Source organism: Canis aureus, chromosome 10 (genome assembly GCF_053574225.1).
Source record: "Canis aureus isolate CA01 chromosome 10, VMU_Caureus_v.1.0, whole genome shotgun sequence".
Classification (NCBI taxonomy): Eukaryota; Metazoa; Chordata; class Mammalia; order Carnivora; family Canidae; genus Canis; species Canis aureus.
Window position 1 is genome coordinate 75,673,057 of NC_135620.1, and position 26,528 is coordinate 75,699,584.

The 26,528-nt window shown below is 56.8% G+C and overlaps 2 protein-coding genes and 1 long non-coding RNA gene across 3 annotated transcripts in view; 1 reads left to right on the forward strand and 2 right to left on the reverse strand.

The window, feature by feature from the left end:
* MEGF9 (multiple EGF like domains 9) overlaps nt 1–7,480 on the reverse strand; it is a 79,030-nt gene extending 71,550 nt beyond the window's left edge. Inside the window, exon 1 of the mRNA XM_077910927.1 lies at nt 6,922–7,480. Within this exon, the coding sequence (XP_077767053.1) occupies nt 6,922–7,480 (559 nt within the window). The remainder of the gene's footprint in view (nt 1–6,921) is intronic.
* Nucleotides 7,481–8,316: 836 nt separating this feature from the next.
* On the forward strand, nt 8,317–9,774 carry LOC144322753 (uncharacterized). The gene is made up of 3 exons (XR_013388400.1): nt 8,317–8,807; nt 9,244–9,498; nt 9,592–9,774. It is a non-coding gene; the product is annotated as an uncharacterized LOC144322753 (long non-coding RNA).
* A 1,195-nt stretch (nt 9,775–10,969) lies between these two features.
* FBXW2 (F-box and WD repeat domain containing 2) overlaps nt 10,970–26,528 on the reverse strand; it is a 51,876-nt gene continuing 36,317 nt past the window's right edge. The window contains exons 8-9 of the mRNA XM_077913118.1: nt 11,695–11,846; nt 10,970–11,152 (exon numbers count right to left, since the gene is read on the reverse strand). Of these exons, the coding sequence (XP_077769244.1) occupies nt 11,115–11,152; nt 11,695–11,846 (190 nt within the window). The 3' untranslated portion in view covers nt 10,970–11,114. The remainder of the gene's footprint in view (nt 11,153–11,694; nt 11,847–26,528) is intronic.

A 26,528-nucleotide genomic window follows, 5' to 3' on the forward strand; every position in this document is an offset into this window, starting at 1 on the left:
TCAAAGTCTTGGAGACTCCAAGAACACCTTGTAAACTGTAAAGTACTGCACACTTGTTAATATTGGAAGCACTCTGTTCACTATTAACCTTAATTAGATTTCTACAAAGGAAATTCTGTCATTCAAAAGATCAAACATTTATTTCTCAACCAAATTAAACCTTCCATATTGGTATGCAGCCCAAATCCACCTACCCAGCAAAAACATTTTATTTATAAGTAGAAAAATAAATTTGCTACTTATTCAAAGTACTTAATTTTTTTTTTGAAGCAGATAACTTCTGTGATGACAGTTTTTTCTGTAGTGTTCCTCAGTTGAAGAAAGAAAAACAAAATCTAGGCAATAAAAAAAAAAACAGCCCAGAGCAAAAAGAAAAACTTTTCTCTCATTATTTTCATAAAGAGAGAGTTAATATCATGTCCTGAATACTATACAAATTATGACACTTTCTTCTAAAATAGGCTTAATGATCTAAATTAAATAGACTAAAAACAAATCCATAGGAAAAAAGTCAAAGTCACAGAGAAAGACAGACAGGTTTTGTTCAGAGTGCAAAGTGTTCAACCCTGTGCACCCTGTTACCAGGACATCTTCAAGGACGTCTTTTGTTCCTCCAGAAAGACTTCTTGGAAGAATTGGGCTTTGAGGAGGCACTGAAGGAGGACAAAGTGGTAAATTGTTAAATAGAGAGGATAATTTGATTCCTTAAAGAACATGAAAGAATGGATGGGGCTAAGAATAAAAGACAACAATGAGAGGGACATATAGAGGAATTTAAAGTGAAAAAATGAGCAAGGAAAACAGAGGAGAGTTTTTTTTTCCCCTTAATGAAGGAAAAATAATGGGGAGAGATTTCTTGTGACAATAATACTTATCTGTGAAACAGCAGCATTACCACAAGGATTATGTTGACACAAATTTATCACATGTACTTAGAAGCGACATCTACAAGGATAATTTTTCAGATAATCTTTTACTGTGTTCCAAACACATATGTGTCCAAACATTATCTTTTTCATCACAATTTTTAAAAATATCCCTTCAAAGTTACTAATGTAGTCTGGGTGTTGTTTCCAGTGAAAAGCAGAAAAACCAAAATGTATACTTTAAAAGAGACTAAGTGACCACAGAAAAGGTGCCTGTAACATAATCTCAACGTTAGAAATAAAGATTTTTATACCACATACATCTACAGTAAATAAACAAAAAATCAAGATCAAGGCAAAAGCACGAATTAAAGCTATTTATAACTAAAAATATCATCTAACACTGTCTTTCAGCTAAACGAGATCTTATATTTCTATTCTCTTCTGATCTATTAAGTGCCCTAGAGCAGTAATCTCTCTACCCATAATTTACCCATCGGTAAAAACAGTACTGTGATACTCTTCTTCCATTCTTTTTATAAGGGTGCCAGGACGTCTGGAAGTTAATATATACATGTTTTGAAACGCTGAGATGAAATGTAATGCACACTTTAATTTTATGGGTTTAAAAAAAAAAAAAAAAACGAGATAAAAAGACCTAGTCAGATTATTTCAATGTGTAAATTTTCAATTAGCCAGAAGGCTTCCTGGGGTCATAATTCAGAAGATTTGAAACTAACATTATGGTGCTTAACTATGCTGTTCCAAAAACAAATCAGACTAAGGAATTTCTACAGAAATCTAGGCACTTAGGCCAAGAATAAGATACAGTAAATTTGAGAAGTCCCTGGGCCTGGTCCTAAAAAGACTACAGACAAACATCTCTATCACAGACCATATTAAAATCTAATCAAAGGAAGAACTAGAACTACAATTTAAAACCACAGTTGTAAAACACTGTAAAACGAAATCCAAAGAGGTGAATGAATAGATACAATGGAGTGAAGGGAGTAAATGCTAGTAGAACAGTAGGAATTTTCTCAGATTAGTATCCAAGAACCAATAATTTTTAGCAAAATAGTTTCCTTCTCTTCTCTTCTTTGTAACTATATCCTTAAACGCCAATAATACGGATTCTGGAGCCAGTGTGACTAAGTTTGAATCTACGATCTGCTGTAACTGGGCTTCTGTGAGCCCCAGTTTCCTTATCTACAAGACGAGGATAATAATAGTATCTGACTCAACTGTACCTAACTGTTGTAAGGATTAAATAAATTGATGTAAGTAAGGCACTCAGAACACTGCCTGCCTGGACCAAAAGTATGTACGTGTTTGCAATTACTGGTCCATAAGCCCTCCGACCTGATGCCAACTACCAGAAAATCCAAAACCCCCAATTTTTCAACCCTGGCAGCAAAACCTGACCCAAACAAATGCAGGGCTATTTACAGTCTTTAGTTATCCCACTCACTGTAAATGTACAGGCATTTCTGCTACAAATATCTTCACGTATTAGATCATAGGATGCTGCCCCAGACTTCACTTAATTAAGCTCACACAATATTTATTAACTTCCTAAAATCCAGGAAAAAAAAAAAAAAAAAGATCTAAATTCTGAAACACATCCAGCCCACAGGTTTTGGATAAAAGATCGTGGACCTACATTACCTTTGGAGCCTGAACAATTTCTATGTCCCTAAAATGAACGGCATCTTCTTAAAGAACCACAAGCAAATAACGCTCTGTACCTAGAGCAGAGAATTGTAGGATGAAGAAAACTGTACTGAGTACAGTTAGGAGGGCCCTGTACACCCAGTTTGTTCCTTTCAAACAAAATCCATTCATGATATTTTACTTACATGTCATATTAGTCAGAATTTTCCAGCTCTAAATTCTAAGGCTTGCTTAAACAAAGCCTATTCTCTTAACTTAGATCATAAATAAGTGATTAATGCTCTTTGTGGGCATTAATGTGGTCCTGAATCATGCATACCAAATCATCACAGAACTTTGAGCTAGAAGAGACTCTTGAGAACTAAACTATTACTCTTTCCCTTCCAAACTATTTTATCATCCATAAATTTACTCTCCCCAATGAGGTAAGAACAACCTGCTCTAACTTGTCCTTAGACTCTGTCTATAGGAACACCCTGTAGGCGAATGTGAATAAACTGGGTGGGGTACACTGACAGACTTGGGATCTAAAAGGATGGCTTGAATCTCACACAATAAATCTACACGCCTGGCAAACGTCTCCGTTCATACTTTAGAAAATAACAAGAATTTCCCAGTCCAGAATGAAGAAACACTCATCTAGTACATGTTTTGTTTTGTTTTGTTTTAAAAAAAAGGCCTAGTTATCTTAATGGACTCAATGAGTCAACATCATAATGTGGCTGCCAAAAACGCTACTGTGATTAGGAACCCACTACATCAACAGCAGTACAGCATCCAGAAGGAACAAGGTAACTGCCCTCCCCACCGCAAGCTAGTCAGGACACATCTGCAGTATTACGTTCAGCTCCACACTTTGAGAGAGATGCGGGAAGACTGAAAAAGTCCAGAAGAGGGGTGACCAGGACAGTGGCGAAATCCAACACCATGTCACGTAAAGAACAGTTGAAGGAGCTGAAGCTAGGTGCTCCAGACTCGGAGAGCACGGGATCACATCCCAAAGTCCTGAAGAACAGTCATGGCACAGAGAGAGCGGACTTGTGCATGGCCCCACAGGGCACAGCCACGGCCAGTCGGTGTCAACAACAGAGAGAGAGATTTCAGCTAACTCTTGGAAGTATTTCTTAACACGTGGGGCCACGCTAGGAGGTAGTGGTGTCTAGCCCTAAAGGCCCGTAGCTTTAAGAATCAAACATTTGTCATCACCTTAGTCTCTTACTTCTGGTAACTACCGTTTTCTGGCATCACAGCCCCTCCCTCAACTCTTCTTAAATGCCTACCCAGCCAACCAATCAGCCAAATGTTTTGCCAAGCCTGTGGGAGGAAAGTGCCTGTTTGCTGGGCAATTAGTTTCAGTTTGCAGATCAGGTCCTTATAAACAAAAGAGGGCCCTAATTGAGGGGCAGGAAAGAGCTCTCAGGCCTCTATGAAAAAAATTCTTCTTAAGTCAAAGAGCGTCTAGAAGACCCATCTAGTCCATAATGCATCGTCAAGGGCATTCGGTCCTCACAGAACACTAAAATAAACACCCAGCACAAGCCCATCTTCCCAAATGCCAGGGAAGCCAACTCTGCAAGTCAAACGAGGTCTCTCAAGATCAGCTAGACGCGTGTTCTGTTGGAAGCAGACTGGACCCCGTGCTCAGATCAAAAGGCCATCCTCGATCGTGTCACACCCTAAAGCTAAAGCCACCTGTCAACAGGCCCACAAAGCTCAGGTCAGCCGCTGAGGACCAGACACAGGCAGCCCACCGAGAATTCACGCACACGGCAAGTATGGGCTATGTTAGAGCTAAGACACAGAAGAGCTACCAAAGTTGGACAGCCTTCGAAAACTGTCATCACCCAAAGACCACGACAGACATAGGTACCCGCTAGTCCACGGAGCTCGACTAAAGCCTGAACAGTTCAGATGGCACGTATCAGTCAATCCAGCTTTACTTCACGTGCAGCTGGGTCCTTCAAAACTTCAGCTGAAGAACTGGAGAATATGTCCATGATGGACTTAACAAGAACACATTCTTCTCTGGGTTTGTTTGGTTTTTTTTTTTTAAAGATTTTATTTATTTATTCATAGAGAGAGAGAGAGAGGCAGAGGGAGAAGCAGGCTCCATGCAGGGAGCCTGATGTGGGACTCGATCCCGGGACCCCAGGATCACACCCCAGGCTGCAGGCGGCGCCAAACCGCTGCGCCACCAGGGCTGCCCTTCTCTGGGCTTTTTAAAACAAATCCCAGAAGCAATCTAAGTGTCTGTACATAAGGGATTGGTTTTTAAAAATCACATTATTTTTATGCCAAAAAATGTGACTGTCAAGACGAATAAGGTAGATCTTAAGTACGGACGTGGGGGGAAAAAAAGTTCACAATATATAGGTAAGCGAATACAGCAAGCTGTAAAACAGTACGTGTAGAATTATTTTGAGCTTTCACAACTATTTTTAAAAACCCTCTGTGTACATATGTTCATATACGCCCAGAAAAATGTCTGAAAAGAGATCAAACTGTTAACAGTAGTAACCTCCAGGGACTGACAGGAATTAGGAAGCAGTAAAGGAGTGACTTTCCCTTTTTCCTTTGAAGACTTCTGGTTGTTTGTATTTTTTGGAAGTAAAGGTCTGTGATTTAAAAACAACAATACAGGGGATCCCTGGGTGGCTCAGCGGTTTGGTGCCTGCCTTTGGCCCAGGGCGCGATCCTGGAGTCCCGGGATCGAGTCCCATGTCGGGCTCCGGCGTGGAGCCTGCTTCTCCCTCTGCCTGTGTCTCTGCCTCTCTCTCTCTCTCTATGTCTATCATAAATAAATAAATAAATCTTTAAAAATAAATAAATAAATAAAAATAAAAACAATACAAAAATCATAAAGGTAAAACACCATCAACTACAAAGACTTATTTATCATATACTAATCATTCAAAATAAGTGATCTTGCTACTAACTGCTACTGTGTGCTTCAAACTAAAAAATCTAATTCTTCCTTTTTCCATTATATTTTACTGCTACAACAAGATTATCACATTACTACTAGGTCTCAAAAAAAAAAAAAAAAACAAAGAACAACAAAAACTGTAGTCTTTAGAATAACACACACGTGGTGCTTGCTCTGCACCGGGAACTGTTCTAAGCACCATAAATGTATTAACTTAGTTAATCTTCGCAGCAATCCTATGAAGTAAGTACTATTATTATCTTCGTTTCGCAGCTGAAGAGGGGTTAGGTGACCTGCCCAAGATTACATGGTTAATAACGGGCAGAGCCCGGACTCAAACCAGAGTCCACACTCGGAGCCACTGCGCTTCCTGTCTCTTAGGAAGATGTCAATCTCTCTATACCAAAGCCAAAAAAGGTCACAGTCAAAATCCAGCTAGTTAATATACTCCTTCAAGCTAGAAGAGACGCAAACTTAGCTTTTTATGGTCGAATAATCTACATTCCTACCGATGTCAACGCCAAGCTCCGACCCAAGACTCGAGACGGTATTGAGACTCATAATCATGTGGGCAAACTCTCTACAAATTCGAGTATAGTCCAAAGTCCACGCCTGACTCTGCAAGCAAAGCACCGAGTCTGGGAGTCAGGTCAGAGGCCCGTTAACCTGAGTCCAGCCTGGCCCACAGTGTGGGCCCCTCTGCACACCCTGACTTCGGCAAAGGAGTCCAGAAGCTCCTGCCTGACGTCTTGACAGGGTGGCTTTGATTTGCTGGGTTCCAGGCCCACTTTCGGTTAAAAGGAGGCGAGAACACGAGTTGTCCGGGGCTTTGCTTCCATCAGCAGGAAGAGGAGCCTGTCTTCTCTGTGGATCCGAGACAGACACAGGCGTCCCTCGCCATCCTCGGGGCTGAGCACTGTGGCTGGGGCGGGGGGACGGGCACCCCCGCTCGCACTGTGACGTGTCCCAACACACTGACCTGGTAATTGAGGAAGAAAGTCGCGGTGCAGGGAGGGGAGTTAACCTAATTCCCAGGCGTGCGCAACCTAGATACACACCTGTCCCACAGGACCCGCTGAATCCGCTAATTTGCAGGGAAAACCCGGATTACCACGGCTTTTTTTTCCTTCTTCCCTTTTCCCGGCCTCGAGCGGCCCTCCCGGCGGCGCACGCCCCAGCCCCAGCCGCAGCCGCAGCCCCAGCCGCAGCCCCAGCCCCAGCCCCAGCCCGTGGCCGCCTGCGGGGGCGCCTGCACAGGTGCGCAGGACGCCGGGGCGCGGGGCGGAGGCTGGGGAGGCGGCGCGGACCTGGGCCCGGAGCCGGAGCCGCAGCCTCTCCAACTTCCCGGAGCGGCCGGGCCAGTGTGCGGCCGCCGGGGGGTCGGCGGGGGGCGGGAGCGCCGTCTCCGCGGGCGCCCGGGGAGGCCCAGCTGGGGGCGGGGGGGGGGGGGCTCACCTGGGGGCGCGGCGGCAGGTGCGGCGGGGGCGGCGGGCGGGAGGTCGGTCGGGGTCGGGGTCGGGGTCGGGGTCGGAGCCGGGGTCGCGGCCGAGGTCGGGGTCGCAGCCGAAGTCGGGGTCGCGGCCGGGGCTGGAGTCGGGGTCGCGGCCGAGGTCGGGGCTGGAGCCGGGGTCGGAGCCGGGGTCGCGGCCGGGGTCGGGGTCGCGGCCGGGGTCGGGGTCGCGGTCGGGGTCGGGGCCGGGGCGCGGGGCGGCGGCCGGGGCGTGGGCGGCGCGGCGCCGGGGTCCGGGTCGGGGTCCGCGGGGGCCGCGGGGGCCGCGGCGGCGCGCGGGGCGTGCGGCGAGGGCGAGGGCGAGGGGGGCGGGGGCGGGGGCGGCGGGGAGGCGGGGCGGCCGAGCGGGCTCCCCGGCCCCGGGCCCCGCGCCGCGTCCACCTGCCCCGCGGCCCCGCCGGCCGGGACGGTCCCCGCCGAGACGGAGGCGGCGGCGGCGGCGGCGGCGGCGGCGGCGGCGCAGCAGAGCAGGGCGACGGCGCGCAGGCTCGGCAGGCTCCTCATGGCGCGCGGGGCTCCGCCGTGCGTTCACGCGGTCGTGGCGTCGGCCGCTCGGGCATCCCGCCGTCCCCGCGCCCGCACCCGCACCCGCGCCCGCGCCCGCGCCCGCTCCCGCTCCCGCTCCCGCACCCGGGCCGCCGCCGCCGCGCGCATCGCCTCCTCCCTCTGACAGGCGCCCGGCCCCGCGGGCGGCCCCAGCGCGCAGGCAGCGCCCGGCCCCGCGCGCACGGCCCGCCCTCCGCGACGGGCGGCCGCGCCGGCCAATGGGCGCCCGCGCCGGCCCACGTGACGCGCCCGGGCCCCGCCCCCGAGCGGCCCCGCGGGCCAATGGGCGGGCGTGCGGCGGGGGGCGGGGCCGGGCGGGCGGGGGGCGGCGCGGGCGCGTCTGCGGCCCCGGCTCGGGCGGCCGCGGCTTTGTCTGCCCGGGGAGCGGGGCGCGGGGCGCGGGGCGCGGGGCGCGGGCGGCGGCGGCGGCGGCGGCGGCGGAGCAGACAAAGGACGCGCCCCGCGCGGCGGCCCGAGCTGCTGCTGCCCCGGGGCGGGGGTCGGCTCCGGGAGCCCCCGCCCTGCCGACAGTGGGGCGCCGCGGCGGGGAAACTGAGGCGGCGGCCGACACCTGCTGCGGGGGGCCCGCCCCGGTCCGCGAGCGCAGCCCCCCGCCCCGCCCCCCCCAGGGCGCCCCGGGGCTCCGGCGGCCCGAGCGCAGCGGCTGCCGGGGGCGGCCTCGGGCATGTGTCGGGCGGTCCTGGGGCGCGGGGGCGCGGGGCGTCGGGGTCGGGGTCGGCTCCCGCCATCCTCGGAGGAGCCCGGGACGGCCGGCGGGGCGGGGCGGGGCGGGGGGTCCTCGTCCGCTCGACTTCCCCGGGGCCGCGGGTGGACAGGCCCGTCGGCGGCCCGCGCCCTCCCGCGCACCTTCCGGCCCCGAACCCCCGAGACGTCCCTGGGTCCTGGGGAGTAACGGCCCCGCCCGCCCGCCCGCCGCCCTTTGTTAACCCGCGGACTCTGGTCCCGGTGGATCCCTCCCCCCCCCCCCCCGGGCCTCTTCCTAAAAGCCCGAGAAAGGTTTTCGGAAACAAACAAACACGGTCCGCAGCTGCCCCCCGCCCCTTCACCCCGCGGGCGCGCAGGTGCCTCGGCCCCGCCCCAGCACCGGCCGAGTAGGGTCGCGCCCCCCCCAGGGCTGTGCCCCCCGTTCTCGGGGCCCCGGGGCTGACACTGAGCTGACCCGTGATGGTCAAATGGAACCAAATTGAAAAGAGCCTGTGACGCCCTGGAAAGAGCTCATCGTCGAACATTAGAGTCCGGCAGATCCGGCTCATGATCAGCCCAGGTGGGTGGCCTCGGAAGAGACCTTTGACCTTTCTGAGTCTCGGTTTTCTCATCTACAAAGTGGGGTCAATAAATTGTCTCACTGGGGCTCCCTGGGCGGCGCAGCGGTTTGGCGCCTGCCTTTGGCCCAGGGCGCGATCCTGGAGACCCGGGATCGAGTCCTGCATCGGGCTCCCGGTGCATGGAGCCTGCTTCTCCCTCTGCCTGTGTCTCTGCCTCTCTCTCTCTCTCTGTGACTATCATAAATAAATTTTAAAAAAAAAGGAAAAAATAAATAAATTGTCTCACTGGGTTAAACTGAATTGGAGAGATGTTTTCACAGAGCCCGGTAGACAGAAGGCGCCCCTCCCGAGGGCGGGTTGATGTTTCCTTTATCCCAGTGCTAACTTTGAGCCTTGTTGGCTGAAGGACCACAACAAAAAACCTCTGCGTCACAGCTTCCCCATCAGGTGACAGGGCCTGACAGCCGCCCTCCAGCGATCTGCAGTGATAGCCGAGAAATGCTGGGCTGGCCCTAAGATGCGCTACATCAGAGACTCCCGGGCAGCAGGGGGAAGAGCTGATGCAGCTTCTTTGCCTGGAGATTCACAGAAAGAGACGACAAGTCCTTAACCAGAGTGATCCCGGCCAGCGCTCTGCCTCGGACAGGGATTGGCCCAGGAAGTTGAATTATTTTGAAAGACAATTTAAGTGTATGACTGACCGTTCTTTCAACATTTAATTCTTTAAATTGTTTGCTCTGCCTCTAAATCACAAGATAACTTGTTTTTTTTTTAATCTCTTAGGAATAAAGGATGCCTGGGGGGGCCCAGTCGGTTAAGCATCTGCCTTTGGCTCAGGTCATGATCCTGGAGTGGGTCCCACAATCGAGTCCCATGTCCGGCTCCCTGCTTGGCAGGGAGTCTGCTTCTTACTCTGCCTCTCTCTCTCTCTCAAATAAATAAATAAAATCTTTTAGAAAAAATTAACATCTTATTAATAATATTTTATGTTTAACAATCAGAAACACTAGGGGCACCTGGATGGCTCAGTCGGTTAAGCGGCTGCCCTCAGCTCAGATCATGATCGCAGGGTCCTCGGACGAAGCCCCACGTCATCATTGGGCTCCCTGCTCAGCAGAGTCTGCTTCTTCCCCTCCCTCTACCCACCTCCCCTTTCGTGCTCTCTCCTACTCTCTCTCTCTCTCTCAAATAAAATTTAAAAATCAGAAACACCTTACATACCCACTATCAAAGGTATTATTACGTCTGTTCAATTTCATCATATAAAGTCATTACAAGGGCGGCTCTGAAGACAATATAGTAAATAGTCATAAGAGCTCATTGAGCTCTTGCTGTGTGCTAGACATTACACCAAGAGCTACACGTGAAATGTTTTGTTTAATCCTAAAAAGAACCCCAGGAAGAAGGCACTATTATTATCCTTATTTTACAGATAAAGAAACTAGGGCACAGACAGGTTAAGCCACTTGCCCAAAGATACTTAGTAAGAGATAGAGCCTCAGAAATCAAACTGAGGCTGGCCAGCTACCGTAGCTCCCTTAACAACTGTGCTGTAAAGGGAAAATGATCATGATCTAATGTTAAGAAGAAAAGAGGGGGGGAAATTACAGCTCTGACTCTGTGTGTAATAGAACGTTGGCTGGCACTTCCCCTGCTGCTCCAGAACTGTGGCTAAGACCCAGGGCTCTCAGGAGAGCTGTCAACCCACCCATGACCTATGGGGCCACTAGACTTGATAATGAGGGGGCCGCGGAACGGCAGGGGTCAGAGAGGACTCCTCAGAGCAGAGGGGCAGCGTGAGCTTTCTCCTGTAGGCAATGCGGACGCTATAAAGTGCCCTATCGGATTCCTTTTGTGTACTCAGTACTTAGCACCACGTCACATACACAGGAGTGGCTCAGGAAGTGTTTGTGGAGGGGCGCCTGGGTGGTGCAGTGGGTTGGGCGACTCGACTCTTGGTTTCAGCTCAGGTTGTGGTCTCGGGGTCATGGGATCAAACCCTAGGTCCGGCTCTGCACTCAGCACAGACTCTGCTTGAGACTCTCTCCCTCTTCCCCCTCCCCAAAGAAATAAATAAATCTTAAAATAAATAAATAAATAAATAAATTGTTTGTTGAACTAAATGGAGCCTCACCAAATGGTAAACACTGTATGAATGCAGTTTTGCGTTCATAACGTATTTATTCTCAAAAGGTAGGGCTGTCCCCACACTGCCGACCTCTGAAAGGTGAAGGGATTTGCCCAAGCTCCAGCCAGTTCCAAAGCTCAGGCTCTCCTCAAGACTCCACAATCCATTCACGCGGCCACTATGTGTTGCACACAGTAGGAGGTCGGTGGACATATGCTGAAAAAAAAAGGACACATACGCACCACATTTTACCCCCTTATACAAGCAGAATTTAAGAAAAGAGCAGCTTTGAAGAGTATGAAAAGAAGAGAAAGAATAATAAAAAAAAAGAGATGCGGCTCAGCAAAATAACTTCATCTCCCAGATTCCAATAAAACATGGAAACTTTCCCCTTTCTGTTTCATTGAAACAGCAATGCTGACACGGACAATTTCTAATCCTGCCGGAGCCTGGCCTCCTATCAGATGTGGCCAAATGCAAGCTCTGGCATCATCTGCAGACAACTTTAGGATTATTGGGGCCGCTATTAACAAGTCTGCCCAGCAAAGGGCACTAACAGAACACTCACACTGGGAGAGGTACAAATGTCTAAAAAACACGAAATGCTGTATATTCAACTTAAGTAATCAAAGATTTGCAAATTGAAACAATGAGTTACTTTTTTTTTTTTTTTTTAACCTGAATTTCAGGCAAGAATTTTTAGAAATTGGTAATACTTGCTGGTGAGGAAGTGCCTTAAGAGTGTAAAGTGAGGGCACCTGGGCGGTCGAGCCTCTGCCTTCGGCTCAGGCCGTGACCCTGGGGTCCTGGGATCCGGCCCCACGTCGCTCCCTGCCTGCTGCTCCCTCTCCTCTGCCGCTTCCTGGGCTCGTGCCGTCTGTCTCTCTCTCCCTCAAACAAATAAATAAACCTGAAAAAAAAATAATAATTGCCCAAACTTGGAAGCAGCCACGATGTCTGCCAGTAGGTAAGTGGATAAATAAACTGGGGTGCATCCAGACAATAAAATATTATTCAGTGCTAGGAAAAAAATGAGCTCTCAATCCATGAAAAGATATGACGAATAGTAAATGCAAAGCAAATCACATTCTATATGATTCCAGGTATGGGATGTTCTGAAAAAGGGAAAACTATGGAGACAGTACGATATATTATAATGATGGATACGTATCATTACACATTTGTCCAAACCCATAAAATATAACACTGAGAGTGAACCACCGTGTAAGGTACGGACCTGGGGTGACTACGACGTGTCACTGTAGGTTCATCACTCGTAACAGATGGACCAGTCTGGTGGGGGATGTTGAAAGCCGGGGAGGCTGTGCTTGTGCGGAGACAGAGCGTATATGGGAAATCTCTGTCTCTTCCTCTCAATTTTTCCCTGAACCTAAAACTGCTCTAAAAATAGTCCTATGAGGGACGCCCGGGGGGCTCAGCAGTTGAGCGTCTGCCTTTGGCCCAGGGGATGACCCCGGGGTCCTGAGATCGAGTCCCGATCGGGCTCCCTGCATGGAGCCTGCTTCTTCCTCTGCCTGTGTCTCTGCCTCTCTCTCTGTCTCTCATGAATGAATAAACAAATAAAATATTTTTAAAAAATAGAGGATAGGGCGACGCAGTGGCTCAGTCAGGTAAGCATCTGACTCCATCTCAGCTCAGATCTTAATCTCAGGGTCTGGAGTTCAAGCCCTGCACTGGGCTCCACACTGGGTGTGGAGTCTACTTTTTAAAAAATGTAAAAAAAGGGGGTGGGGAGACTTTATATTATGATCTCGATTATGTAGGATATATGTAAAAAAGACCAAAAGGAAAAACACCAATATAGGAATAATCTTTGCCTCTGAATGTTTGCGTTGTGGGTAAAGGTCTCTTCTCATATTTTCTTGCATTTTCCAAAATTTTTTTAAGATTTTATTTTTCTTAATATTTATTTATTTATTTGAGGTGGGGAGGGGCAGAGGGAGGGATGATCCCAAGCAGACTCCACGCTCAGTGCGGAGCTGATATGGGGCTCAATCTCATGACCTTGAGATCATCACCTGAGCCAGAGTCAAGAGCCCAACATTGAACTGACTGCGCCACCCAAGAGCCCCTTAAGATTTTATTTTTAAGTAATCTCTATGTCCAAAGTGGGGCTCAGTCCCGACCGCGAGGTCCAGAATCGCCTGCTTTACTGACTGAGCCAGCCAGGTGCCCCTGTGTTTTCCAAATATCCGTTTACAACAAACACATGGCCCTTCAATGGGGAACCACCACCAAGAGAATTCACCTGGCTCTGGGCGTAGGTCGGCGGCCACATCCCTGACCCGCCTCCGCGGTATCTCAGGATGATGAGAGAAAGTCCTTAGTCATAAACTCACATTAAGTGCAAAGCACCTTCCCCAAACAACGAAGCCAAATGTTGAAGTCCCGCTTCAAAGTCCTTCTAGAAGATGCTAAAAATAAGCTCAGAAATGCATTTGCTGCAGTTCTCGGAGACCTACTGAAGGACGTCATTCAGAGTGGGCACCAAGTCAAACCCTCGCTCGTCATCAGTGTTGGCCGTAGAGCAAAGAATGTGAGCCATTTGGGGGACGAATGGGGCCAAAGCTTCGAAAGTCACTCTTGCCCTTAGATTGCTGGAATCGTAATAAAGGGGATCGCTGATAGGTGCAGAACACAAGCTTTCACTATCATTATCTCACTTGAACTTTGCAGTCGCTCTGGAGGGAGGATGGACCAACGGCAGTAGTGATAATATTAGATAATATGTTGCCGACCAACACTTACCAGCGCAGGCGGCGGTGCTGGCCACTGCGTGTACATTAGCCCTTTTTTAGTCCTTATACTGCAAAGTAGGAGTGATCATCTCCACATCGGTCAGCACACCGTCACCTAAAGAAGTCAAGTGGCTTGCCCAAGGTCACCAGCCAATAAATGGAAGAACTAGGGTTTATGGCCATTTATTTAATCCTCAAGTCCAATGCTCACTGAACTTCCTCAACTTTGATTATCTTTTACTGCTATTATTAGGAAAGATATCGGTGTGGCATAGAGTTCTGTGTACAACGCGGGCCCTTCTAGCTGTATAACCTTGGACAAGTCACTTGGCGGCTCTGTGTCGCAACTGCCTCCTCTGTAGAATTAGGGCCACAATATCTACCTTATAGGGCTCAAGATCAAATAAGACCCTGTCTAGGAAGTTGAGCCAAAGCCTGCCCGGAGAAAACATGCAAACAGCACTGGAACACGTCTGATTTTCCTGAACCTTTTCTTCTTACATAGTGGGTCGAGTGCAGGAGAGCACAGTGTCCTTGGGGTTCAATATCCAGAAATTCTAGACTCTCAGAGGAGTCTCTTTGACCCGCTTGCACAACCTCACCCTTCTTGAAGACCCCGCACCCCTTCATTAGAGTGCATACCTGTCATTGGAGTGGGTACCTCGTGTCCAGCACTGGCAGAGAGGCAGGAGTGGGCACTTGACTCCTTGCCCCCCCCCCCCCGAAAAGTCCAGGCCTTTAGAACTAAGATGCTCTTTGCTGAAGGGCCCTGGCTGGCTCAGTCGGGAGAGCATGAGACTCTTGATCTCAGAGTCCTGTGCTTGAGCCCCACATTGGGTGGAGAGGTTACTTTTGGAAAAAAAATAAATTATATATATACATATATATATAATTTCAGAAAAGTTCAACAAAGAGCACCTTGATCATTTATAGATATTATAATATATATATATATATATATATATATGTTTTTTTTTAGATGCTCTTTGTTGAACTTTTCTGAAACAGCTGTGCCGATTTCATGCTGTTTTCTGAGGCCTGGATGTAAGGAAGCTCGGTCCTGGAGGAGCAGACGTTTCACAGGAGCAGCAAGAGCAAATATGAGACGGGAAGGGGCTCAGGAATCAGGCCTGCAACCCTGGCATCGCACAGACAATAAGCCAAGATCTAGAGGAGGAAAAGGCCTTTGACGGGCCCTCCCTGCACGTTTGTTACAGAGCCGGGATCGGATCCGCACCCTCTGACCCTCGGGCCACCATCAGACCACGTCATTCCAGAGGGCAGCTGAGAGGCAGCAGGCACCCCGAGTGTCCTGGCCGGAACCCCAGGGCCCTCCCATCCACGGCACTGCCCTCTGACTCCCGGCCCAGGGCTCTTCATGTCCAGAGGGTCTCTGGCCGGGCGCTTTCCTCCTGGAGTCACTGAAATGATGCCCTCCTGCCGGCTTCTTATCAACGCTCCAGGCAATAACCGGAGTCTGCCCTCACGCAGCAGCCAGGACCTCAGGAAGGGCAAAGGCTTCCAAAGGAGGCCGCGTTGTAAGGGAGCTAGAAACAACGTCTTCCCCTCCTTCCCGTCCCCTAAGGTAGACGGGCTCTGGAGAGGGTCCTGGGGGATCCAGCCTGCGCTCAGGCCGGTGGGTCTGATTCCCTTTCTCAGTCACTGCACCTGCCTTACGATCGCTGGGTGTGTACTGGGTGTGTACTGGGTGTGTACTGGGTGTGTGCGACGCCTCCGGTGCGGCCCCAAGTTTGGAACTGGATGGAACCCGTAGCCACGCGCGGGCCGTGCTGCTTCTTTAGAGACGGATCGTGGAACCTCTGCCTTCCAGTCCCGTGTCAGTGTCTATGAGTCAGCCCGGCTGGGCTCCGGGGCTGCGTCTGTCTCCCCTCACGGCGAAATGGTCCAGCGGGAAAAGTCCTGCGGGCTTGGCCTCACCGCTTCCAGGCCCCGGTGAGAATCAACCTGTCTGCGCGTCTGTCATTGCAAAGCGCGGGTTCCTTCCTGCACTCACCAGAAATGTAGTAAACACTGATCTAGAGACACCCTAGTGAACAAGACACACCCGACAGTACCCGGTGCTCACGAAGCTTACACGACAGCACGTGGGGGGCGCCCGGGGGCTCCGACGGTGACGCGTCTGCCTTGGGCTCGGGTCATGGTCTCAGGGTCCTGGGGTCCTGCCTCTCCCCCTGCGCTCGCTCGCTCTCTCTCTCTCCCTCTCAGATATATAAATAAGATCTTTAACCAACAAGATAGCAAGTGAGATAGCGAATAAATGGGAAAATAAGCAAGATATTCACAGATGAGTAACAAGCGGCACAAAGGGGATCAACAGGCTGGGACACAGAATACATGGATGCAGCCCCTTAGGGTGGGCAGGGCGGGCCTCTCCGAGGATGGACCTTCCACCTGAAACCAAAGGAAGCCGCTGGCTGTGCAGAAAGCAGACGGAGCAGCAAGTGCGGGCCTCGGAGGCCGGAAGGAGCTGGAAGGAGAGCTGAGCAGCGCGGCCGCCGGGGAGAAGGAGCTGCATGAGGCAGGACCCGCTCTGCAGAGCTGTCCTGGCGGCCGTGGGGTCTTCTACGAGCAACAGGAGGTCCGGGGAGAGCGCGGGGGTGGGGGGCGCCCTGGGCGGGGGGCAGGAGCACGGGCCGTGAGAAGGCTGCGCGATCGGCGGCCGACGGACTGGCCCAGAGGCACAGCCAGGGTGGACCTTACACACGGCCTGTCAGGACTTGCTCTGGGCTTAGGTGTGGGGCGAGGGGGAGGGAGACACAAGACTGATTCCCCGGTGGTGACGACGGGTATCAAGGGGTCACTGAGGCTGGCCGTCCAGGAACACCAAGGACGGGAGAGTCGCCTGCCCCCCCTCCCTGGGGCCTGTGGCCGCTCCCTGTGAGCACAGGGAGGAGGAGGGCTCGGGGTCATAGGTCACCGTTGTGAAATAACTAATGCCAGCCGTGCTAACCTAACCACGGTGGTGGAAGGTTCTGGTCTGTGAAGCCCCGATGAGGCGCCGGGGACGCTCCCTGCAGAAATAGGCTCCCGGGTCCTCCCAGAAGGCGGAGGTGCCGTCAGGCTCCCCACCTGGGCCTCGGGAAGGCCACACTCCGCGGCCACACTCGGGATCCTGCACCTGGACCTCCCCGCCACTCCCACGGCCTGCCCGGGACCTGCTGTAGGCCAGGTGGCCGCGCGGGCAGCAGATGGTGGAGGGACGTCAAAGTCAGGGAGGGCGACGTAAAGGACACCGAGGCGCCGAGCACACTGGAGAGAACCGGGAAGCACGGCGGCCGGGCCGAGTAGCATCATGATGACTGGAGGCTGGTGCGACTGTGCAGGCCCCGGAGCCGGTGCAGGCCCTGGAGCTGGTGAGGGCCGCGGAGCTGGTGTGGGCCGCGGAGCTCCCAGGCGCACCTCCGGGCTGGAGGACGGGTGGCCTGCACCGTGGGGAGTGGAGGGCCCGGCCAGCCCTTGCCCTGCCCTGAGCCCCGCGTGGCCTTGGGCCGGCCACCCCGGACGGGAGCGGGCAGCAGCAGGCCGCCAGGCCCCCCAGCCCTTCCGGGGGAGCCCAAGCAGCTCAGGCAGGACGGCAGACCCGCTGCTGCGGACGTGGCTAGAAACCGCGGGGCTCACCGCAGCCGCCGGGGCCTGTCTGGACTCTCCTGTAGCTCCAGACCCTCGGGGCTTTGTCGCACCTGCTCCGTCCTGTTGGTTTGGGATTCACTGCCCTGGATTCAAAGCGTTGGTCCGGGCCGCAGCAGCGGGGCGCCCCTGGTGTGCTGGAGCTCCACGGGGAGCAGAGACCCGCAGGCCCGCGAGAGACCCTTTCCCGTCCAAGCACTGCGATCCGAGCCCTCCTTGCTGACACAGAACTTTGTATCAGCTGTAAAGCACTTTCATACATTATTAATTCACATATTATTCCTTCTGTCCCTAAACAATTCCTGGACTACTCTGCACAGGGTAGGGTTGCTGGATAAAATACAAGACGCAGGTTAAATTCGAATTTAAATAATGAATAATATTAGTATGTGCCAAGTATTGCACGGGACACACTTATGCTAAAATACTACTCACTATTTATCTGAAATTCAAATCCAACGAGGTATCCCCTCACTTCCTAACTCTAGCAAGCTTCCACAGGGACCGCCGACCCCACTGTGCAGAAGTGAGCTCAGAGGAGTGAAAGGGTTTATCTAAAGTCCTTGGGAGCTGGGACCACGTGTGATTCACTTTTTTAAAATTTTAGTTTTTTTTTTTTTTTGAAACCTGCAGATGGCATTCCCCTAAGCCAGTGTCAGTCCCTTCGGCCGTGATCTGAGAGATTTATGCCTCCTGCAAAGCCTGCTCCGCTGACAGTCTCTGCCCTGTGCGTGGGGGACACGTCCGATCCTACGGCATTAAGGAGTTAATGTTTGATCCCCGTATGCAACGTGGGGTTGGCTCAGAGAAGAATCTAGGGGCGTGCTCACCCAGCTGCCGGGGCCTCTGAGCCTACAGGAACCCCCAGAGCCAAGCGGGGAGCTGGCTCAGGACAGAGTGGTCGGCGGGACTCCGACTGAGGCTTCAGGCTTGTCCTGGGTGGTTGCACCGGAGACAGATTCAGATGCTTTCCCGGAAAGCAGAGGCACCCGTGGAAGGTCGCGGAACTCGGGAGGCCGGCCCGGCCGCTGCCCTGCCCTCCGGAGCGCTGGAGCTGGCGGGGCCTGGGTCGCAGTCCGAGGCCCAAGGGCAGAGGCTCGGGGGTCGGGGAGGGAGGAGGTGTCTTGGCGGGGCGCACACAGCCCCCTCTGTCCCCGAGAGCACAGGGCCCAGTGGGGTGCCCACGGAGCCTTGGCCGCACACCCAGCCGGGAGCCCCCCACCCGGCGGCCACCCTGAGTGCAGAGCCCGCGGCCAGGCGGATGCGGCCCCTGAGCTGCGGCCTGGGCGGCGGGAGACCTTGACCCAGGGTGCCACGGCCCTGCCCCCAGGCCCCCGCCATCCACAGGCCGAGGCCTGGAACAGCCCGACATGCCTGGCCTGGGCCCGGGTGGAGAGAACGCCGAGCCCAGTGCGCTCCCGGGGCTGCGGGGGAGCCAGCGGGTGGCGGTGGCCTCCCATCAGCCCTCTCCAAGCCTCAGCTCCCGGACCTAGAGGCCCTCCAGGAGCTCCCACCCTCCGTCCGGGGCTCCCCGCAGAGCCGGGCAGGGCGGGCCAGAACCACGGGGCACACAGGCCAGGGCGTCCCCCACTGCTGGGTGTGGAGCAGCCCCCGTGGGATGAAAGATGACGAGAGGCCTGCAGGAGGCCCCACCGGGGCAGCTCCGCTGGGGATCCTGGAGGGGCCCCTCCACGTGCCTCACGGTCCTCCGCCCCCAGCGCCCCTGGTGCGACCCCTGGGAACGAAGCCTCTTTTCTTTTCTTTTCTTTTTTTTCTTTTCTTTGTTTCTTTCTAGATTTATTTATTTTTTTATTTTTTATTTATTCATTCATTCATGAGAGACACACAGAGAGAGAGAGAGAGAGGGGCAGAGACACAGGCAGAGGGAGCAGCAGGCTCCACACCGGGAGCCCGATGTGGGACTCGATCCCGGGACCCCAGGATCACGTCCTGGGTCCAAGGCAGGTGCTAAACCGCTGAGCCACCAGGGATCATCCCTCTTTCTTTTTTTAAAGATTTTATTTATTTATTCATGAGACCCAGCAAGAGAGAGAGACACACACAGGCAGAGGGAGAAGTCGGGCTCCCTCAATCCCGGGATCTGGGGTCACAGCCTGGGCCCAAGGCAGGCGCTCAGCCGCTAAGCCCCGGCGCCCCTGGAGCCTACTTGCTGGTGAGGGGGTCAGGAGGGGAGGATCTCAGGAAATGGCACTGCTAAGAAGAAAACACGCCAGCGACAGGATAGACTGGGCGGGGGGGGGGGTCATGCGACGTGAGGCCTGAAAGGGGGCAAGGAGGCAGCAAGGGAGAGCCCAGGAGGGAGGGCGCCCTGCTGGCGGTGCCCGGGTGATGGGGGAGGAGGAGGGGTGCAGGCTTAGGGGAGGAGGAGGGGTGCAGGAGGGAGAGAGAGGCAGAGGGGGCAGGACGGGGCGCCTGGGGCTGTCGCTGAGCTGCCACCTGGGGCTCGGGTCAGGGTCTCAGGGCCCGGGACAGAGGGATGCGGGCTCTGCTTGGAGGGGACTCTGCTTCTCTCCCCCTCCCTCCCTCTCCTTCCCCCTTCCTCTCCCCTTCTCTCTGTCTCTCTCTCTAATAAATAAATAAATCTTTAAAAACCAGTCCGAGAGGAGGTCCTGATCTGCCCCCCAACCCACTGGCCCCTGCCTGGCCAGTGCCCGCGGTGCGACCCCTCCCCGCTCCCTGCTCCCCTACCTGCAGCGGCCGGGACGTGTGGGGCCGGTGCTCCCGGTGCTCCTAGTGCTCCCGGTGCTCCCGGTGCTCCCGCGACGAGGATGAGGACCGTCGGCCGCTCCCGCTCCTGGGCCTCGGGCTCCCACGGCCGCGTTCACCGGGGGTCTGGGCCCCACCGCCACCCTGGGGGCCCCGGGCCGCTCCCCGCAGGGAACTCGGGCCCCAGGGAAGCCCCCGTCAGTCTCGGGAGGGCCAGCCCTCGTGGGGCTCCTTCCGGGGTCCTTGTCGGGGGCCCTCGCCTGTCGAGTCCCAGTTCTCAGGCTCAGCGACAACCTGAGGGTCAGCGGCTCACCCCGGGGCAGCAACGGGGCGCCCACCTGTGCCCCGAGTCCTGTATTTTATCAAGTCCTGAGTCCAAGGAATACGTCAGACCTTGCCTGCTTTCGGGGACCCGCCCCCAGGAGGCGCGGGGTGCGGTGCTGTGGAGCCGGGGGGGACAGCAGGCCGCGTGGCATTGGGCCGCGGGAGTCCACAGCGGTGGACGCCGGGGAGGCAGCCGGAGGAAGCGGTCGGAAGACTGGGGCATCAGCTGGCGACGTTGTCATGGAAAAGTCTAGCCCCTTCCAGAAAATTCTATGCCTGGCTCAGCAAACTGTCCTGTGTCCCGTCGGCACAGCGTCTGTCCCTCCCATTCCGGAGCAGGAGACGCCGCCCGGGCTCGCGATCCGTGTGCTCTTTCCCAAGACCTCGGGGCCCAGGGGACCTACCCACCTCCGGTCCCTCTAGGAATTCGTCGTCACGACGCACTCCCAAAAGTTGTTTTAAAAGTCTGTCCTACGGGTCGGCAGCATCATAGACAACAGCCGAACGAGGGGCAACCCCCGCGCCGACGACGGTAGGAGGACACCCCGCCCGCCACCTGCAGGAATCCATGACAGGCTCACGGGCGACAGGCGCGGATGTCGCCAAGGCAGGGAAGGCGGAGAAATCAGGCCCCGGGGCCACGCGCCCCCCCCTCCCCCCGGGGGGACCTGTGCCTGGAAACTGCAAGGGCTCGAGGGAATTCCAGCTGAGGCCCATCCTCCGCCGCGGGCACTGGTGCGCTCAGCCGCGGGGCTCATCCCGGGAAAGGCTTTCTGACCTGTAGATGCGGCTCGTTGGCTGCGGGGACCCAGGGGGCGGGAGGCAGCCTGTCCTGGCCGCTCCGCCCGGGGCCCTGGGGGCTGGGGCCGGGCCCACCTGCGCTCACCCGGAGGACGGGACGGGACGGGGCCGGGGACGGGGATGGGGACGGGACGCCTGGGCCGGCCCTGCCCACCAGGGAAGCCACCGCTCCCGCCTGGGCTTCAGGAGAACTCCTCCGCCCCCCGTGACAGCATCGGTGACAGCATCGGCGTCAGGCAGGACCCCCGCGCAGGCCGCCAGCGTCTAGTACGCTTTTTCCAGTACCGGCCACTGCTCGCGGTTAGCGTCGCGCATGGGGCGCAGGCCCGGGGCGGGGCGGGGCGGGGGTTGCATCGTCTCTTTCTGTCCGTGTAACGAGGCGGCGCCCGCTCGGGACAACGGAGGCGCCGAGCTTCACAGCAGTTCAGAAACTGGCCCCAAGGCCGCAGTCAGTAAGTGGCGGCGACGGAGGTCAGAGCCGGTAAGTGCCAGGCTGGCCTCCCGACCACCCGGTCCTGCTGCCGCTACGACGAAGCCTCCTCTGGGCTTTACCAAAATCCGGCTAGCTGGCACGTGCCTCCATCCCCCCCACCCCCCCACCGCGGTGCCTCCACCCCCCCACGGTGCCTCCATCCCCCCCCACCGCGGTGCCTCCACACCCCCACGGTGCCTCCACCCCCCACGGTGCCTCCACCCCCCATGGTGCCTCCACCCCCCCCACGGTGCCTCCATCCCCCCCCACCGCGGTGCCTCCACACCCCCACGGTGCCTCCACCCCCCACGGTGCCTCCACCCCCCATGGTGCCTCCACCCCCCCCACGGTGCCTCCACCCCCCACGGTGCCTCCACCCCCCCCACGGTGCCTCCACCCCCCCCACGGTGCCTCCACACCCCCCACGGTGCCTCCACCCCCCACGGTGCCTCCACCACCCCCACGGTGCCTCCACCACCCCCACGGTGCCTCCACCCCCCAGGCCCAGCGGCCTCGGTACTGCCAGAGCGCCGGCTGCAGGCGGTCCACGGGGCGGCCTTCCGAGCGGCTCTCTCGAGCTGGCAGGCAGCAGCCCGGGCTCTCGTGGCCTCAGGACACACCGCAGGTCCCCGAGGAGGCACGACCTGCCCCTTGCCGCCCTCCCGGGAGAGACGGCCAGCGTCCCATCCACAGGGCGAGGACACAGCCGGCGTGTGCGTTCCCGGGTCCAGGCCGGGTCCCCGCGGCCTGGTCGGGTCCCAGGAGGGGCCGGGTGCGAGCGGACCCCACACGGGCAGCAGGGTCACCGCCCCGACGTCTGGGCGACGACTTGCCGTCTAGGGCCCACAGGCCAAGGCTGAGGACAGTAGTAAACGGCACGTGTGAGCCGAGGTGACCCGAGGCGCCGGCGGAGGGAGGCCCGGAGAGGGCAAGCCACGAGCCGCGCGGCCGGCAAGGCCTGCTTCTTCTCACCGGGTTGAGGGACTCTGGGCGAATTTCCCGACCTCGCCAGGCGGTTCCTCCGCGTGAAGGAGACGTACCGTCCGGCTTTCATGACACGATTCCCGCGAGCATTAAAAGGGACGAGCGTGTGGACAGTCACCGGGCCAGCACACGCGGGGCTCTTCAGGGCAGCTCCTGCGGGTCGGCAGGACCACGGCGCGGACGCCAGCGAGGGCGCCTGGAGCCACCAGGGGACAGCGCTGGGTGCGGAGCGGCTGCCGGGCAGGGGCTGCGAGGGGGACGGCAGCAGGGCGCCGTGGGGAGCGCGAGTGGCCCGCGAGGAGCGGCTGCAACACTGCCGCCCGCTACAAGGCACTGGCCCGGGCCGGACGGGCCTCGGAGACCCCGTCCACGGGCGGCCTGTCCGCGCGTGCACAGGCTGCGTCCTCCGCGGCCAGGCGCCCGGCCCGGCCACAGGCAACGCACGAGCCCGCCTCCCGACACCCGCGATGCCCGGCGGGCCTGCGTGGACTGGGGGGAGCCCCGGCCCTCCGACCCCCGGCCCCGCCCTCACCCCACGCACCGCGATCAGCCCCCAGCTCCACCCATCGAGCCGCCCACCCTCCCGGGGCCCCGGCGCCTGCAACCCCAGGGCAACCCCACAGCGGGAGGCAGCACGTCCACCGAGATGCCGCGTGCTACGTGTCGCCCGGCACTCCGCGTGTCCGAAGCAGTAAGGGATCCCGTGGGTGCAGAGGCTCCTCCTCCTTCTTCTACGGAAATGTGACCCACAGACCGTAACGGTCACTCCCCCTAACGGGCGGTTCGGGGGCGCCTGGGGCTGTCGCTGAGGCGTCCGGCCCGGCTCGGGTCGTGGCCCTGGGCCCGCAATGGAGCCCTGGGTCCGGGTGGGCTCCCTGCTCCAGGGGCGCCTGCTGCCCCCCGGGCCCTCGCCCCGCTCACGCTCTCTCTCACTCTTTCACTCTCTCAAATAAATCAATAAATGAAATATTCCTAAAAATCCCATAAAGCGTACGATCCGCTGGGCTCTGTGGGTTCGCAAGGCCGCGCGCCCACCAGCCCGGTCTAGCTCCAAGTCCATCGGCCCGCGGCCACCTCGCTCCCGTCGCCCCCCACCCGGTGCCACGAACTGTGTCGCCTCCACGGATTTGCCTGATCCCACCCTCCCCGTCCACGGAGCCGTGTGGTGCGCCCCCCGAGTCCGACCCCGTGCTCGGCCTGACGCTCGCGGTTCACGCGTGCTCCCTGCTTGCCACAGCTCACGGGGCTCGTCCCTGGCAGTCACGCCACCCCTGGCTGGGTCACCAGCTGACATTTGGCTTCTTTCCGCTTTTTGGCCACAAGGAATCGCCCTTGTTTCTGTTTTTCCACGTAGGCTCCAGCCGGGGGCCCAACACGGGGCTTGACCTCACGACCCGGAGTCACGGCGGGGACCCCAACACTGGGCCCGTAAGCTTAGCTCCGCAATCCCTGCTCTGCTTAACGGTGGCATCGCCTTCTACGCGGCAGTGGGCACGTGGCCGGCGGTTCCGGCCTTCCCCGTCTCTGGCCCACGCAGGACGCCAACGCGGGCCGGGCCACGCTCCTTCCCGTCGCCCACAGGACGCGGTCGGAACCACCCCGTTTCCTGAAGAAATTCTCCAACGAAGCGAAGAGTCATGTTGACAAAGATGTTAATTGCAGCAGTTTTCACAGGGACCTGCGACTGGAACGGCTCAAGGTCACCGTGCAGATGTTCAGGTCACTCTGTTCTGTGACAGAACAATGTACGGTCAGTAACGACCACGGCCGCGACGGCAGCGTGACGACGAGTGACTCGCGCGCTCGCTGGGTCCCAGGCGTGCAGGGTCCTAACACATCAGCGCAGATCCGTGCTGGGGAACAGCTCCCTCGTGTCCCAAACGGGGAAACCAAGGCTCCGAGGGGATGAGCGGCCTCCCGAAGCAGGCCCGGCCAGGTCTGGGTTTGAACCGAGGCCCCCAGGGCGGTGCTCCTGGCCCGGGCGCCGCGGCGGAGCACTCCCGGGAGCACGGGAGCCGCGGCAGCAGAGTCAGGGCTGCTGGGCGGGGAGCGACACGTGTCTGGGGCCCTTAGAGGACGTAGGACGACACGCTCGTGTGCACACGGGCGCCCCCGAACCGGCACAACCAGCCAACAGTCCCATCCGCGGGACCGGACGGGAGGGCGTCACTCCTCCGTCGAGAACCATTTGCTGGGCACCTGCCGTGACACCTTTCTGACGCCCTCGCTGGGGTGCCACAGCGTCCCACTGGGCTGATGGCAGGGGACGCCCTCGCGCCCTGGGTCTGTGGCGTCCCGGCAGCAGCACGACCCGCCTGCCGACTGAGGCTGCGACACGCACTGTAACCAGCGCCACCTGACCTCGGGCCGGCGCCACGAGAGAGTGCCACTGGCCCCATCTTACAGGTCGGGGAACTGAGAGCCCGAGAGCCCGGCGACCTCCCGGGCGACGCGGACAGTCGGGGCCACGGCTGCCCTTCCCGACACGTCCCCGCGCTGCTTCCTCCGGGGCAGCCTCACCCGACACCCACTCGCCGCAAAGCCCAGAGGCAAGCGGAGGGCGCCCCGCGTTTGCACCTTCCCCGGCTTCCCCGACTCACGGGGAGGGCGCCCACGAATCTCTGTTCTTCTTCTTCTTTTTTTTTTTTTAAAGAATTTATCTATTCATGAGAGACACAGAGAGAGAGAGAGAGAGAGAGAGAGGCAGAGACACAGGCAGAGGGAGAAGCAGGCTCCATGCAGGGAGCCCATGTGGGACTCGATCCCGGGTCTCCAGGGTCACACCCTGAGCCAAAGGCGGGGGCTAAACTGCTGAGCCACCCGGGCTGCCCTCTTTTTTTATTTTTTTAATTGGTTGTCTGGGCATCCCTGGAGACCTGGGATCGCATCCCATGTTGGGCTCCCAGCGTGGAGCCTGTTTCTCCCTCTGCCTGTGTCTCTGCCCGCCCCCCCACCCCGTGTCTATCATGAATAAACAGATAAAAATCTAAAAAAAAAATTAGAATAAATAAATCGGTTGTCAGATTCATTCTGAAATTGGCTCCGACCCTTCTGTTCCTGATAAGATCTCTGTCCAGCCGCACGATGCTGGGTTTTAGGAGCCACCGCCCCAGCCTGGAGCCTGGACTCCGGTGGTTCCAGCTTCCAGGGCAGGAACTGGGCACCCGGGCCCCGCGGCGAGCCTCAGCTCCCACCAGGGGGCAGTACAGGCCCGCGTGTCGGGGAGGCGGGCGTCCTGGGGGGGCCGCTGGGAGTGCGACCTTGGCTCATTCACTGGACCCACCCGAGGGCCTGCAGGGGCCAGGCCGCCAGCGGCCCAATGACCAATGCGGATGACGCCGGTGACTCTCCCGCCCTCTACAAACTAGGGGAGCTGCCGTGGAGCCGTGTGGCAGCCGGAAAAGCGAGGTCATAGTACCTGGCGGCCTGCAACCGCGGCCTGCGGTCCTTCCCTCACCCTCCACGCGGGCCGACCCCGCCACTCACAACCGGGGACTGCCAGCCGCTCACGCTCAGGAAGGGCTGACTCAGTGGACACAGTTCCAAAGCGTTCGACTGAGCGCCTGGTGGCTCAGCGGGTGAGCATCTGCCCTCTGCCCAGGGCGTGACCCCGGGGTCCTGGGATCGAGTCCCGCATCGGGCTCCCCGCTGGGAGCCTGCTTCCCCCTTGGCCTGGGTCTCGGCCTCCCTCTCAGAGGCGGGGAGCCCAATGCGAGGCTCGATCCCGGGACCCCTGGGTCACGCCCCGGGCCGAAGGCAGGAGCTCACCTGCTGAGCCACCAGGCATCTCCCCAAAAAAACCCCAAACCATTCAGAACCGGATTTTCAGACCTAGACGACTCTTCAAAGACTATTAAGGGTTTTGAAGCAGACGCAT